The 15,297-nt window shown below is 46.1% G+C and overlaps 1 protein-coding gene across 3 annotated transcripts in view; it reads right to left on the bottom strand.

Moving 5' to 3' along the window:
- Positions 1-1,117: 1,117 nt before the first annotated feature.
- TRIM66 (tripartite motif containing 66) overlaps positions 1,118-15,297 on the bottom strand; it is a 40,942-nt gene continuing 26,762 nt past the window's right edge. For all 3 annotated transcript variants that reach the window (XM_071218222.1, XM_058305784.2, XM_058305785.2), the window contains 10 exons: positions 12,290-12,811; positions 11,958-12,150; positions 10,600-10,660; positions 9,958-10,132; positions 9,339-9,628; positions 8,737-8,863; positions 8,344-8,418; positions 7,795-7,947; positions 7,158-7,376; positions 1,118-6,414 (listed from right to left, as the gene is read on the bottom strand). In XM_071218222.1, the coding sequence (XP_071074323.1) occupies positions 6,355-6,414; positions 7,158-7,376; positions 7,795-7,947; positions 8,344-8,418; positions 8,737-8,863; positions 9,339-9,628; positions 9,958-10,132; positions 10,600-10,660; positions 11,958-12,150; positions 12,290-12,811 (1,875 nt within the window). In that variant the 3' untranslated portion in view covers positions 1,118-6,354. The remainder of the gene's footprint in view (positions 6,415-7,157; positions 7,377-7,794; positions 7,948-8,343; positions 8,419-8,736; positions 8,864-9,338; positions 9,629-9,957; positions 10,133-10,599; positions 10,661-11,957; positions 12,151-12,289; positions 12,812-15,297) is intronic.

Genomic DNA, 15,297 nt, shown 5'->3' with positions numbered 1-15,297 from the left:
CTGACATCATTCCTTCAAACATGAACTTCCCTGACTTCTCTGATACTATATTCCCTAGTTTTCTTCCCACATCCCTGGTGGCTGAGATAGGAAATATGAGAGGAAGAATATGCTAAGGAACAGAGGAACCTAATGTGTCAAGTGACTTTGAGATATCCAAATGGAGCTGTTCAATAAACCATTGGATATATAGATCTAGAGCTCAGGAGAATGGGTGCATGATTCTATCAGATTCTCTAAGATCAGTTTCTCCAAGATTAGCACCAGTTAGTGTTCTTAATTGTATGTAACACGAACAAACTCTGGATAATTTAAACAGAAAAGGAAATTATTAAAAGGTTTTTTAGGTAGTTCACAGAATCGTTGGGGAGGCTGGAGAGTTGGGTTCAGGACTATGCAGTCAGGAACAATTCCCAAAAACATACATAAGTATTGGTCTACTGAAGGAACTATCACTGCCATTAAGCACCAAGTGCTTTGACTTGTACCTCTGCCACTGTAACCATGGAAACCCCACCTCATTGCAACCAACAATGCCACCAGAGAAAAGTCTCTGTGGTCCGATTTTTTTCCTCTCCAACTCAAACTGTACCCTGGCTTCAAGGGATGCTGGAAAAGCAAGATTCTAATATATTTAGCTTCTGTAGTAAGGATTAGGCTGTGCCTCCTGCCAAGACTCCAGAGGTGGAGAATTCCCCCAAGTAGGAAAGGAGTTAAGACAAGGCACTCCCCAAAGGCATGTCAAATATTCATTACATTGACCTGAACCTCCGCCCCCCCCCCCAAAAAAAGAAGGTTAGAAACCACTGGTATAGAGTGAGCAGAGAATTACTGATAGACAACCAGGGAACATCACTAAATAAAGGACATTCTTGAGTGTCTAGCACCTGGAAGTGGTAGGCTTGCATAAGATACATTTTTCTATCTTATGCCTGTAATAATTTGAAGAACAGGTTGTGTTCATACAATAAGAAGCTGAGCTGGGTTCTGCCTCAGAGAGAACAGCTTCCTAGTCTTTGCTTCCCCATCTTCTATTCCTAAAGATGATAGAGTCTTGGGGCAAGAAGGCCATGAGGCATGTTAGACCATATTCACTGAAAAACAATCCAGGACACAATTGTTGGTAAAGAAAAGTGTGATTTGTTTATTTGTTCTTTAATGTGTGGGTCTCTTTAAAATCAGTGACAGTTCCCCTAACGATATTCTTCCCTCATGCCCCCCAATCACCTTGGATCCAATGGCCACTTCTAGAAAAGATCTAGGAAGAACTCTCCCTAGATATCCAAGAAGGGGTACAGCTTGAATAATGGGTATATGGCTCAAGAAGCAACACCAGCGATGAAGACTTTTCTCAAAGCAGCTCAATCTGGCCTGGGAGTTCCCTTGCTCTGTTTGTTTATCTGGATTCCCCTAGTTACACTCTCCCCCTTAGTTCCCTCGTTTCCTGTGAGCTGTAAAGTTAGAATCACAGTTATTTAACTTTAGAGCTGGAGAGCCTCTGAGAGATCAGTTTTCATATCCATCCTAACTTTATAGAAGGAGAAACTGTACTTAAGGTCACATAGTTCATAATTGGGCAGAGCCAAAGTTTAGGTGTTCAGAATGTCAAATCAGATGTCTTTTCACTATACCTCCCTGCCTCTAAGAAAGTAACCAACATCTGCCTCCAGCAGGAACAAATAGAGCAAGCAAGGAGTGATGATTAGCACTGGTGGGGAAGAACCAGCTAAAGGGAGTCAATCTTACTCCACCTGAGCTCCAAGCAAGTGCTTAATCACAGCACTTCCCAGTTTCCCCTCCATATGTTCTCAGTAGCATATACCCACACTTGCCAGCATGTTCCTCCTGGTCAGTGGCACAGAACCATGCATGCAAACATGTTTTGCCATGATCCTGGGCTCCTTACAGACTGTGGCAGGCTCTAATTGGTATGGGGGTCAAGGTGAGGAGCTGCCCTCCAGCCTGGTAATATACTCTAGCCAGACTGCTGATTAGATGCTGTAGTACCCAATCCACACCCTTGTGCTGATTCAGATGGGGCCTCTTAGCAAATGGTTAAATTCTGTCACTGTACTGCACTAAGAGACAGAGGGAAGGACTCACACATGCTGTCCTCTCAACAGGAGCTAGTAAACATGCTTGGCATGAAGAGAATTGAGTCTAGGAGAAGGAATGGACACACAAATGGGCAGACACAGAGTGTGGAGAGGAGGAGCAGCTGTGCTTCTTCCTGCCTACCCAACTCCTGAGGAAAAGAGGCCACAGATAGCCACAACATTGTTCCTCTGTCTAGGTTTCAAGGAAGGCTCAGCCTATGTGGCTGAGGTAAGAGGATAATCCAGAGACTTGTGGGGTCATATACAAGCCAAGGGAAGAGGGTGTTTCAAGGAGAATGATGGATTGTGTGAAATGCTGCAGGGAGTCCAAAACAGTTGAGGACTGAAAGGTATTCATTTGATTTGGCAACAAGTGGTCACTGGTGATTTATGTGAAAAACTTCAGGGGGCAAGAGAGTGAGAAGTAAGAAGAATAAGTGAAGAAGATTCCTTTTGTAAGAAACTTGATTGACAAGGAGAAAGTATAAAGAGGGAGGGTACTAAAATTTTGTTAATCTTGGGGAGAACTTTGCTTGTTTGTGAGCTATGTAGAGGTAACCAGTGAAGAGGGTGGTGCTGGGAAGATGCTGGGAATTGGGAGCAGTAGATAAGTGATGGAACAAAGTCTTGGAGAACATATAACAGACTTCAAGAAACAGAGAACAAAATAGAAACAAGAGAAGATATGAGGATATAGATATAGATCAATAGGGAGTGGGGAAAGGAGCAGGTGAGCAAGGAAGTTCTTGCTGTAGGGTCTCTCCTCTGTGAAGCAGACACTGAGGTCAGTCATTTGCTGAGAAAAGAGGAAAGGGAAAGATGGGAAAGCAGAGTATCAACAAGTAAAAGAATTTCCAATCAATACTGAGTGCCCAACAGAGGCTGTCAACTATGAATTTGTCATGCTTAGCAGCCCAGGAAAAGGGATCAGGAAATAGGTTGTTGCAGAAAATGGAGAATGGTTGATAGATTCAGCAAAAGTATGAGAGGATGAGAATGTTCAAGTTGCTGATAAAAATGTCAATGAGCAATGACCTCTGGGTTCAGACTTGGGAGGGGGATGTGGTAAGTCCAAGAGAAGGCTGAGAAATTGGGCTGAGATCATAGAAATCGAATAAAAGGTTGGGACAAATTTAGGAGCAGTAGGGAATGAGAGAAGCAGCAGCACCATGGAGGTGATGATCCAGAAGGAGAAAAGTCTCAGTTCAGAATTTCAGAAGAGAAGACTATCGGTGACAACCTGAAGTGAGAGAAGGAGCAGAGCAGAGCTTAGGAACAAATAAGGAAGGGCCTCAGTCTTAGGAGCAAGGCAAAGACCTGTCACCAGAAATGGGTTCAGGAAGCCAGTCTGGCTGGGAATGATCATAGAACCTGCAGCAGAGCAGAACTTACAGGGGGACTGGTGACTGCCACTCAAGGAAGTGGTACCAGGGGCAGGCAGGGTGTGTCAGTAACTGCTGAAATCAGACAAGGCCAATCTACCCATATTCTTTGGGAGAGTATTCCACATCACCTATTTTGCACTGAAAAATCCCTTGTGTCAAATGAAGCCACTCCACTGTCATGTTTCTCAGCATATGCAAGAAGCCCGATTTATCTTCTAGAGCTGCATTCTGTATGGAAAGAACCCAGAACCCATTGCATTTCTATTGCATGACTTTATCAAGAGCCAAAGGACTTGAATTACTTCAAACTGGAGCCATTAGGGGAGCCAGTCAAGAGAAGGATCAGCTGAAATGTTGGCAGAGTCACTGAAAGAAATCACTGGGCTAGCAATTTTTAAAAAATTTTTAAAATGTCATATTCTGGTTTCTGCATACAAAACCAAAACAAGACCATGACTCAAAACATTGGTGCTAAGCACACAGGACAAGCCAGGGAGAGGGCAGTGCCATGGGGTGGCCAATATAGGGATGGTGTAGTGGGCTAGGGCCTTGCACATGTGTGGCAAAGAACACCTAACTCCCACTGCCCCCCTCCCCAGTCAGGTGCCTAAAGGGAGCTTCCCAGCATGCAGATCTCTATGATGAGAAGGGAATACGTGACACTCCACCACATGACTAAGATCTTGGGACTGATTCTTGGACCCAGCAGGCCATGTCTAAGCTAATACCCTCACCAATAGAAGGGAAGTCAAGCATTTAACTAGGTATTTCTGCTCCACATCTGTGGTCTCCATTTGGTCCTAGGGAAGGATCTCAATCAGACTTGAGCCTATCATAGCTCTCAGCTGGCTACCCAACAAAAAGTACTATGAAGCTCATTCAAGGGTGGTGGGAATGTGAGCCACACAAAGGAACGATGACCAAGGGTAGGAATTAATGAGGCAAGCAAAGAAGGAAACTTGCCTAGCCAACTAAACAGAGAAAATGACTCAAAAGTGGATATGGAAGTGGCCAAAGCCCAAGCCCCAAACAGTAGAGGGCTAAGTTCGAAGAGTGCCTGGTTATTAGAGTATTAAAGACTTAGCTAACCCAAACTAGAAAATAGGATTATAGAAGTCCGTCTGCTTCCAAGAGCTTGGCATGTGCTGGTGAAAGAATGACAAGTCAATGGGCACAGTAAGTTCTGATGGCAAGATGATCTCTCAGCCTGGTGGAGAAGGAAATGGGCAGTACCATCAACTCACAAGGAGAGAAGAAATGTCTTCTCTGATCAAAATTTGTCTGTTAGCAAAGCACTCACAGACAAGAACTTCCTTAAATAGTATCTCTTAGCAAAAATAAAGCCATGACCTGAGACTCCTCTGAAATTAGCCAGGCCATGACAGGAAGAGGAAGAGCAGTGTCTCTGGGATCAAACCACTGATGTGCCACATCTATAGCTTCCCCAGCAAGATCAGCAATGGCAACATCACAACCAACTCCTTGCTTAGTTGGTGGCCTGACCCCCCTGCATCTGCCCATGTATCTTCCTCACCAACACCCTGCAGGGAACATAAAGATCTAAGGTATACCCTGGAGTGCCTCTCCCCATAGCTTCAAGGCAGACACTGAGTTTTAGGTGAACTAAGGTCTTAGAGTTCCTTCAGGGGTACTGAAGTATGTTGGCTTCATTGCCTCATGGTTTCCCCCCTCTCCACCATAGGCAGAACTTTCCCCATGAATGCCTAGGTCTGGCTCCTGTTGGTCCTCTGACCTCCAACCTCCAACAAAAAAGGGCTGCAGGTAGAATCTGTTTTTTTTCTGGGCTGTGAACAGCCTGGGGGCAGGCTAGTCAGAAGACTTACTTCTGATCTTTGGCTCTGTGAACTTGGAGAGGTTGAGAACTAGGATCTGTAAGTAGGAGAAGCCCAGAAAACTCTTGCCCAGGAAACTCTGTACCTGAAGCAGACAGCAGCTGCCTCACAATTTTCCCGAGCAGAATTTGGGATCCAGACATCCGAATGGAGATAACGAAGGGGTAGCCACCTACAAGCACCAACAATCACTTCCAGGAAGGCAGGTTCTGACACCAAACAAGTGCTGCTAACACAGAATAAGTGGCAGAGTATAGACTCTCAAGCTGACATCTTCTGAAACCTGTGAGTGAAACGTGAGCTGGAAAATGTAAGAGGTTTCTGCACAGCCACCCAGCCCAGTTTAGAATGCTGTCCTATCCAGAGCACTTCCACAGTGGCCACCTATGTCGACATCAGGAAAATAAACATGAAGAACAAATACCCTGAAAACCATTAGAACCCAAATAGGCACCAATTGAGACCTGTGGCCTCTAGAAGCTTCCATTCCAATCCTGCCCATGGCAGGTGCCTCTGTCCCAGCAGGACAAACAAAGGCAAATAGTGATAGTCTTTGGCTGTGCTGAGCCAGGGATCACAGACCTGCCCTATGTCAGAACCTTTCTCCTCTTCTTTTACCCAATTCTGAGCCCAGGAAGGGTTCAAACAGATACTTTGCTCCTAAACCCTGGACATTGAAAGGTGAGAATGGTCTCTTTTCTTGGCAAAAAGAATTCACCAAAGAAGTATGGTCCTCCCAAACCTGACTAGGCTTGGTCTTGTCAAGTGGAACCTACACATCTGATTATCCTGGTAATAGGGAATACCTCCCTCCTCACTTTTTATTACTGAAATCTTCTCTGCAGTGGATGCACTATGGCTCCCAAATAAATGTAGCTGCAAATGGCAAAGAAGAGCACTACACAGCTCGACAAGACTCGTCTCACATCCACAATCTGAAGAGTATGAGCTGAAAGGTAGGGAGGAGTGGTCAACAAGATGGGGCACCAGCTGCCAGAGTGCTCAATCTCCTTCCAGCTCTCACACTTGGGAGATGCTGTTGGCCAGGCGGAATGACATTCTTTTTGCTTTCTCATTCTCCTGAAAGGAAAAAAAAAATTATTTGGAATTGAAATGGCCAAATGTAGGATTTACTAAGGTGAAAAGGTTAAGTGTTGAAGTTGGAATTCCTCAGAGTCAAAGTGTTTTATTCTACACCAGTTATGCAACACCAAAAACTCACTAAAGCCACTAACTATTGTGTAATAAGTATCATAAAAACTGAGGATGGCTGGTCAGCTGCTGGCACATAGTAGGCAAGTGATTTATTTCAGAGGAAATAAACAGCACTGGATGAATGTTTCAGATCTACACAGGTGGGACCAGCCAAAAGTCAAAAGAGCTCTTTTTACTGCAAGTTAACACCTCTTCTTTATGCCTTACACCAGTGGGCTGAAAAAGATTCCTTTATTTCTTCCTCAAATCCAAGAAGAGATGAGGCACTGAGATCAAATACTTCTCTTCTTATGGGCATCACAGTATAGTGTAACAAGCACTGAGCGGGAGTCAGGACACCTGGTTTCTCACCTAATTTGCTGGGTGACCCTGGGAAGGTGCAGTCTCCTCATGAATTTTGATCCTCATTGGTAAATGGAATTGATGATCACTGCACTGCCTTGTCTTCTATATACACCAAGGGGGTTGGAAGTGAGGGCTCATTGTCATCACTATCTTGTGGCTAAGGAGCAGCTTCACTTTAGGTTGCTATGTACATGCTACTTAGGGGGCCCACAGCCTGCCCAATTACCCACCCACCTGCCTGCCAGCTGGCAGCAACTCTTTACCATATGTCGTCGTCGCCTCTTGGGTTGGATGCCCTCTTGCACATAGTGGGGCCACGGGAAGCCCTGGGGAGTAGAACATCCACTCTCACTAGACACCTCCTCAGAGTCTGAGTCCTCCTGCCTTGGCTGGGCAAAACGTTTCTCCGGGTAGATCTCCTTCAACCAGCCCTCAAAGAACACTTCCAGGCAACGGCCAGCCTCTGCAACCTCTGAGTCAGGCTGAGGGGGGAGGAGAATAGTGACAATCTGCCTTGTTTTCACCAGCTCACCAACTCCAGGACCCTTAATAGCTTTACAGAGAGTTCAAAGCTTGTACCCAGAATCCTGGGATGTCTGGAATTTGATGTTTCATCCTTAGGACTCAGGATAATCAGTTTGGTGTCAGTTCTTATAGTAGAAGTGACCCTGACAGGTACTTACAGAAGGCCAGTCACTAGCCCATCCCTACCTTCCTTCTGAGCCCATGCTAAGGCCCAAGAGTAGGAGACAGCTTTTAAGCACTCACTACAGTTTGGCCCAGGGGATCTGCTCCTAGATCCTCATAACAGCCTGGGACCAAACCTGATCCCCCAAACAGTCATGACAGTCTTGGGGTCACTAGGAAATACAGGGAAGGGAAAAACAGGGCAGAACATACGTAATTGAACTTAGCACAGTTCCAAAACATGAGGCGCACATCTGACACCACCTCCTCTGGGGTGGTGTAGTGAGCTGGGTCCTTCTTCTGCAGCTTCCTCCGGATGATTGACAGGTCCATGGGTCTCTTGATAATCTGGTAATAATGCCGGGCCTTGGGAAGGTGGAGAAAAAGAGAAAAGGAGGTAAAGGAAGAAGAGAGAAGTGGAGGTATAGATAAGAAGGAAGAAGAGGTGAAGAATGAGTTGGAATAGAAGTGTAAAGAACAGAAGAGGAAGATGAGGAGCAGCAGGAAGAAAAGAGTGGAGAAAGAAGACAAAGAGAAAGAAAAGGAAGAACGGGTCACTTGTCAATTCAGGTCTGATACAACAGTAGCCAGCAGGATGGGTAGAGTGCACAGCTCCTGGGTTCCCGGACCATCCACAAATTAATATTGTCACTACTTTCAGTGGCCATGTTCTGAGTCCACCCTGGGTACCACCGTTATCCTACCCCAAGGCCTAGGCAGAAAGGACAGTAGCAGACAGAAGCAGTGAGGCCCCTTTCTTACCAGGGGGCTGACAGGTTCATGGAAGGGCAGGCTGAGGCTATTGCAGCACAAGGACAGCACCAGCTTCTCACACTTCTGCAGAAATCAGAATTGGCAACAGTGTTACTTTATTCTGGTCCCCCCTCAACAAGAACTAAAGATGGTGGTCCTAATAACTCTGGAGGGCTTGGCTCTGTCCCATAGGGTAGCAGCTACCATACTAGGGCACAGTTCAGACTTCTGAGCCAGAGGACAACAGCTGGCGGAAGTAAACACATGGTAAAAAACCCCCATGGGCCAAGTTGCCAGGCACACCCCAAAGGAGAGGTATCAGAGAACGCCTCCCATCCCTCTGACAAGCTTCAGCCCCTGCAGGCACAGGGAGTTTGCCCTGTTCCCGGAGACCCTCCCTACCTTCTGGTCATACATGCTCAGGCCGGGAGGTGCCCGCACCCCAGGCTGGTTATAACGGGCATTCTCACAGTCGTATTCCATCTCAGGCTGTGTCAGGCTGCAGCACAAGGTACACACCCACTCTCCCCTGCATAGGCAAGTGAAGCCAAGTTAGGTTCCATCGCATTGCCCAGAGCACCCTTCCCTGTCCCGCTGTTCCAAGAGACAGGCATGGAGTGTGATGGCATGGGGAACTGAGATCCCTGGTAAGTAATGGCTTCCTAGTCACAAGCATGAAAGAAATTCAGTAACTCAGGGGGTTCAGTGAATCCAGAAAAATAGCAGTTAGGAAAGGAGCTACAACAGGTGTATAGGGGCAAATCTGTACAAAGGAAGAAGCTGGAACAGAGGAGAAATAGAAGCCAACCAAATTTCAAACACCCGCTTGTCTGTGGGCAGGAGGCATACAGCTGTAGGGCCCAACAACTCAATGACCTGCAATTCATACAGGCCCAGAGAGGGCTGAGCCCATGCTGGGGAGATCTGTGGGGCCTGGCCTGGAGTAATAATCCATGGAAGATAGTCCTGCTAGCCAGGTGACAGCCAGGGTTGGCATGACTCACCCTGGGAAGCTGAGCAAGGCTGGCACATGGCAGGAAAGGTGGTACACTTTGGGGCAGCGGTCACAGCATAGCAACTCTCCCCCATTGAGGCACACAGCACAGAAGTCCTCATTCTCTATTGGTACTGGGGGACCCTTCTTGGCTCCAGGGGTTCGAGGAATGAGTCTATGTTCTTCAGGAGATGCACCTTCCACCTCTGGTAGCCGCTGCCCAGTCAGAGAAGTGACAGTGACTTTCCTTCCCCCTAGACTGGGGGCCTCGATGGCATCAGGCAAGCTGTCCTGGCTGACCTTGGAGAAGAAGTGAGTCTGAGTAGTCAGAGAATAGTACCTACAAGTTCTCAGAGGAGGGAGGGAGGGACTGCCAGGCCCTGACAACCTACTGTGAGAACCACTCATACCAGGACTCTTAAGGCTGCCAAACCCCATAAATCCTGGGAAAGCTCACTTCTCATGGATATCTCACAGGCCCCTTGCAGCAAGGGACAAAGCCTGGCCAAGCTGTAGTCCCACTCAGGGGCAGCTCAGGACAAGGCCCCAGAGCAAGAATTCTTAGAAGACAGAAAGGAGATGCTCATAGGCTGGCCAAGGTTCAAGGCCAAGGCAGAGCAAAGTGGTACCTTAATGGACATGCTGGAGGACTCAGTGCCACACTCAATGATCAGCAGGAAGCTGCCATCCTGACCATTCTTCTGTGGCTTCAGTTTGAACACAGGCATTTCTCCTGAGGAGGTGGCACAGATCTTGAGTCGTTCCAGTCGCACATAAGGAATCTTTGGTTCATTGTTGAAGGCTCTGTAGCAAGAAGGTCACCCCTGGGGCTCAATGGGAGCCTTCTCTGGACCCAATCTCTAAATCAGGCCCATCCATGACCCCACAACTGAATCACTGCTCAAAATCTTCTCAATCCAACTTTCCAAAGGCCCACATTTTGCCCCCATCCCTAGCCTGGCCTGGCCAGGTCCTGTCAGACACTGAGAAGCCCTCTAGTACAGCCCCTGGTGAAAGAAGGGGCTTCCCGAAGAGTGAGTACCGTGCAAAGAGTGCAGGCCTCACAGTGCAGGAGCCAGAACATCCTCCCATACCCTCCCAGACAGCCACCCACCAGACCCCACTCAAGGGCCTTGGATTGAAAGAAGGCACTTGGAAGCAAACTTCTGCTTCCAAATAAGTTGTCAAGGATGCTGACTTCCTATGCCAACCTCCCAGAACGTGAAATTGGGGATGGGGTGGGGGAGGAGCTTTGGCCAAGACATTAATACCTGATGCTCTGGTTCTCTTTTGTATCCAGCTCTAGGACTCCTTGTTCCAAATTCTCATACTCTAGGGCAAAAGACAAAAAATATCTGTGGCATAAATGTGTGCCAATACATCTATCACCCCTCACCCCTACCTGTAATCATATACTTGTTAACACACACTTTTTACCAATAACTGAAATCATACTTCAAAGGCCACATAAGTTTCCACTACTCCTGGCACATACACCTTTCACACACCTTTTCACCCACACCTTTCTGCTACTCATACCTTAGGACACACATGGGCCATACAATCAAGACCCATGCTGTGATCCTTCGTAGTGATGACAATGCTACCATATATCTCTTTCCTGAGAGGGGAGAGAGCCCAGTTTCTCTTAAAAAATGAACACAGATAATACTGAGAGGCTGTTGGTCACACACTGAGGGCCCAGCTTCACACCTTCAAAGTGAGCTGAGAAATCACCTGTTCCCAGTGCTTTGGTGTTGCCTGCTCTGGGGGGTCATTCTGTCTGTTCAGCCTCTGCCTTTCCAGTCATGAGCTGGGATTCTAGCACTGCCTGAGAATCCAACCATACCCTGTGGCAAGAGGCTCCCAGCAGCCCTCCCATGCATAGTACAGTCTGTCGATGGGCAGGAGGCAGAGTTCCAGAGAAAGGAGGGAACTAACATTTATTGAGCACATACTCAGCACTAGCACTGAGGCAGACACTTTACACGAGTTACAGTAAAACTCACCATATGTGCAAGCAGGATCCAAAAAATTTAGTACATGAAATGCAGTTATATTACTGTACATTTAATAAGAATCAATAACTTTTCAGTTGGTCTTTCAGCTAGTGTGAGGAAAATAAGAGAAAAATTGTTTCTTTTGTTTACAATTATTAAATTGTTTGATCATTACAAACCAACCACACCTACAGGAACTGAAAAGTCCCAAATCATCACAAGGCCGTCGCTTCCTACTTCCCAACCAGCCCTCACCTTCCACAGAAGAAAAGCACCTTAACCTAGCCCTGTTTGAGAAGGGGTGTAGGTAGCAGAGCAGAGAATCAGAACCAATTTCCAATGGTCCAAATTCCCTTCACTACAGGGCACGACATAAATACACATTACTGACAACACAAGGCAAATTCTTGTTACTGCAAAGTAAGTTATCAAGTGGTTTTATTGCAGTTGTTTGTCCCAGCAACCTATGAAGTAGGTATGATTAGCTTTACTTACAGAGAAAGAGTCCAGTTCAGAGAAGTTAGGTACCTTGCTAAAGATCAAACATAAAAAGACACAGCTGGTTTTTTAACTTAGTTCTGTCTCCAGAACTCCAAAGTTCAGGTGCAGGCTGCTTACTGGAGTCTCACCTTTTGGGTTCCGGTACTGCTGTAGCGCCGTGGATGTACTGATCACTGGCACCAGTGGAGGTCTTTTTACTGAGAGGTTAATTGGTTCCTCCAGTTCTGAGGAGACAGCCAGGTCCTTGGGAGCATCCAGACTAGGGGCTGTGACAACTGGTCCCAGAGAGTCAGTGAAGCGGGTAGGATCATCACTTTCCATCTTTTAAAAGTGAAAGGCCAACAAGAATCAAAGAGAGCAGAAAGTTTCAGAGCTGTTAAGCTAAGGTAGGATGAGGCCTTCAATGGCCAACCTTTTGCCCAGTGATGATCACAGGAAGCTGAACATCCTCAAGACTTACCTTACACAGAGCATTCCCCAGGGAGCGATCAGCCCCATCTCCAGAGCACAGGTTGCCTGCAGCTCGGCCAGAGCCAGGGCTGGGGCTGGATCCAGTTTCTGGCTGCGTATCAGAAGCTGAAGGCCTGTTCTTCAGAGGACAAGTTGCCAGACTTGGTCCAGCCTGGGTGGGACCGGACATTAGGATGGACCCAGGCTGGGAGTGATCACCTGCCAGGCTTGTGCTGGCCTGGGGGGAATCACTCATCAGGCTGGGCATGGGCTGCAGGGGGCCACGCACAAGGCTGGGCATGGGCTGCAGGTGACTAGTTGTCAGGCTAGTTGTGGCCTGGTTTTGACCACTCATCAGGCTGGATATAGTTTGAGGAGGCCCAGTCAGCAGGCTCGGCACGACCTGGGGAGGGCCAGATGTCAGGCTGCTCACACTCTGGATCTGTGGCTCTAGGGTCCTTGTCAGCCTGGGAGAGGACAACTCCATCTCCAGAGTGTTGGAGAAGCCCATGATGCTCACCGAGGTGGAGTGCTACAGGAGCAGAGGTAAGGGTAGAGTCAGGTTGTTAGCTGGTCAAGGTGGGAGGGAGAGGGAAGACCGAGCTAACTAGCTGCTGCACATGGACTTGGGCAGCACATGAAGTCTTGTTCCCATTCCCCCAAATCAAGGGGGCTGCCAGCCTATGACACAGAGAAGCAGGTACAGGCTGAAGATGCTAGTGTGTCCGTGTGTGTGTGAGAGAGAGAGAGAGAGAGAACCTACCATCTGACCTGAGATGTACACACATACTTGTACGCTCATCAGCACATCCCCCACCCCCAGTCTAGTGCCTAAGCCAAGGATGGGACTGTGGGACTGCCCTCCATTTCACATTCCCCTCTGATAATAGCACCAGTGATTTTTCTACCCTGCAGGGGGTCCTACAGGATGGTTTCTGCTACCTCATACATAAAAGTGGCAGGGGGTTAAGAAAGTTCAAACTGATGTGCCGCAGACCTTCTTCATTGGAAGAATCCCAAGGCCTAAGAAGTCTGATCCAGTCCTGGGAATCCTGGGTCAACTGCAGGGCTTTCTCACAGGCTTGTTCAGATGAACTCCAAGCACTGCCAGCAATAGATGAGGGCTTTAACCGAGATTATTTTATGGTATTTTCTAGCCCTGGTATATTTTCCAAAGACATCCCAAACCAGATGCAGGGAATTTCAGAGCAGCTAGATCTTAATATCACCCAATCCGTAAAATCACTGGGTGGGGCAATAATGTTCCGAACATAAGAATTATTGTCTCACATCTAATTGCTTGATGACCTCAGGAAAAGAGACTTAAAAGTTAAAAAAAAAAAAGAAAGTTGAAGACATATAGATTGCTGCACTGAATCTATTCTGTTTTTCAGGCTGAAGAAACAGATTTGATGGAGGAGAGGGGACAGAAGCCTGGCTCTAAATGTAAGAATTTATAAGTTTGATATATCTGTTTTTTTAAGGCTAAAGATAAAACCATCTGATATCTTTTGAAAGTCAAAGGGAAAACAAAGAAGTAAGTATCTCTAAGCTTCCAAAATCAGTATCCTAAACCTATCTTCCTTTCCCCTTAAGTATGACATTCAAATTTCCACAGGAAAATAAATACTTCAAATGCTCTCTCAAGTGTCAAGGTAAAGCTAGGCAAGCTATTGCACTGTGAGGAAAAGACTGTTCTCATCTCAATGACTGTCACTTGTATTCATCCGGTTCTGCAAGTCAGATTCAAGGAGACATCAGAGGTACAGCCCTCCTCTGTTACCTAAGCTAACACCAAACCCCATCAATTCCACCCCTTAAACATCTCTCAAGGACACCCACCAATTCCTCTCTAGATTGCTGTCATCCTAGCCTAACCTAATTTCATATCTTCCCAGACTAGTGTAGTAGCCTCATTAGTGGAGAAATATTTTTAAAACACAAATCAGATCATATCCTTCCCTATGGTGCACTCCCCATTGTTCTTAGGGTAACTGTGAAAATGCCTCACAAGGCTCTGGAGACCCTGCTGATCTGCCCCGTCCCCCTTGGCAGCCACAGCTCATACAACAATCTTCTCATTCTGAGTTCCAGCCAATCAGACATTATTTTTTTGTTCCTGAAACATGCCAAGCTCTCCCCCGACCCACAACCCTCACGGCATTCAAACAGACTGCTTCCTCTACAGGGAACCTTCTCCTCCCTCTGCACCCTGTACCATTTATCCTTCAGAATCAGCTCAACTATCATTTTCTGCAGCAAAGCCTTCATTCATTCTCTAGTGTAGACCAGGTTCCCTTCTCTTATATTCTCTTAACTCCTTGCACACTGTACCCATAGCACAATTTGCTATCATTTGGTTAATGTCTGTTTACAGTACTGTAAACTCCATTAGGCCATGAATTTTGTCTATTTTGCTTACCCATATATTCCTAGATTCAAGAGCAGTGCCTGGCTGAATATATGAACTATTTAAAATTATAAAAAACAATAACAACACATGACTGTTTCTAAATATCTTAAGCCAAATGAGCAGCAGCTTAGTTCTAACAACTGAGTTGATGTCTCTCTTAAATAATAATAGTTTTTATTATAGCTAAAATTTATTGAGAATTGATTACATGCAAGGCAGTTTGCTAAGTATTTTACATACATTTCTTCATTTAATTCTCACAATAACCATAAAATGTGGTCGTAAAGGTTAAAAGAAATGACCCATATAAACAGAACAATGTTGAGTGGGTTGTAGGTGCAAAATATGCTGCCATTATTGTAATTGTTGGATTGTTGTCATTGTTGCCCTGATTTTACACTTGTGAAAAATAAGCCTCAGAAAGGCATCTGAAGTTTTTGTATATGTTATTGTAAAGAAATCGTTTTGTAAATTTTCATTTCTCTTTGTGCTCATCTATAGAAACACAACTGATTTTTGTAGATTGACATTTACTCAGAGACCTTGCTAAATTCACTTATTAATTCTAATGGTTTGACTATATATTCTTTTGGATTTTCCATGCA

This window comes from Dasypus novemcinctus, chromosome 10 (assembly GCF_030445035.2).
Source record: "Dasypus novemcinctus isolate mDasNov1 chromosome 10, mDasNov1.1.hap2, whole genome shotgun sequence".
Taxonomy (NCBI): Eukaryota; Metazoa; Chordata; class Mammalia; order Cingulata; family Dasypodidae; genus Dasypus; species Dasypus novemcinctus.
Note: the sequence above shows the minus strand (reverse complement) of the source record. Positions and strands in the feature narration are given on the sequence as shown.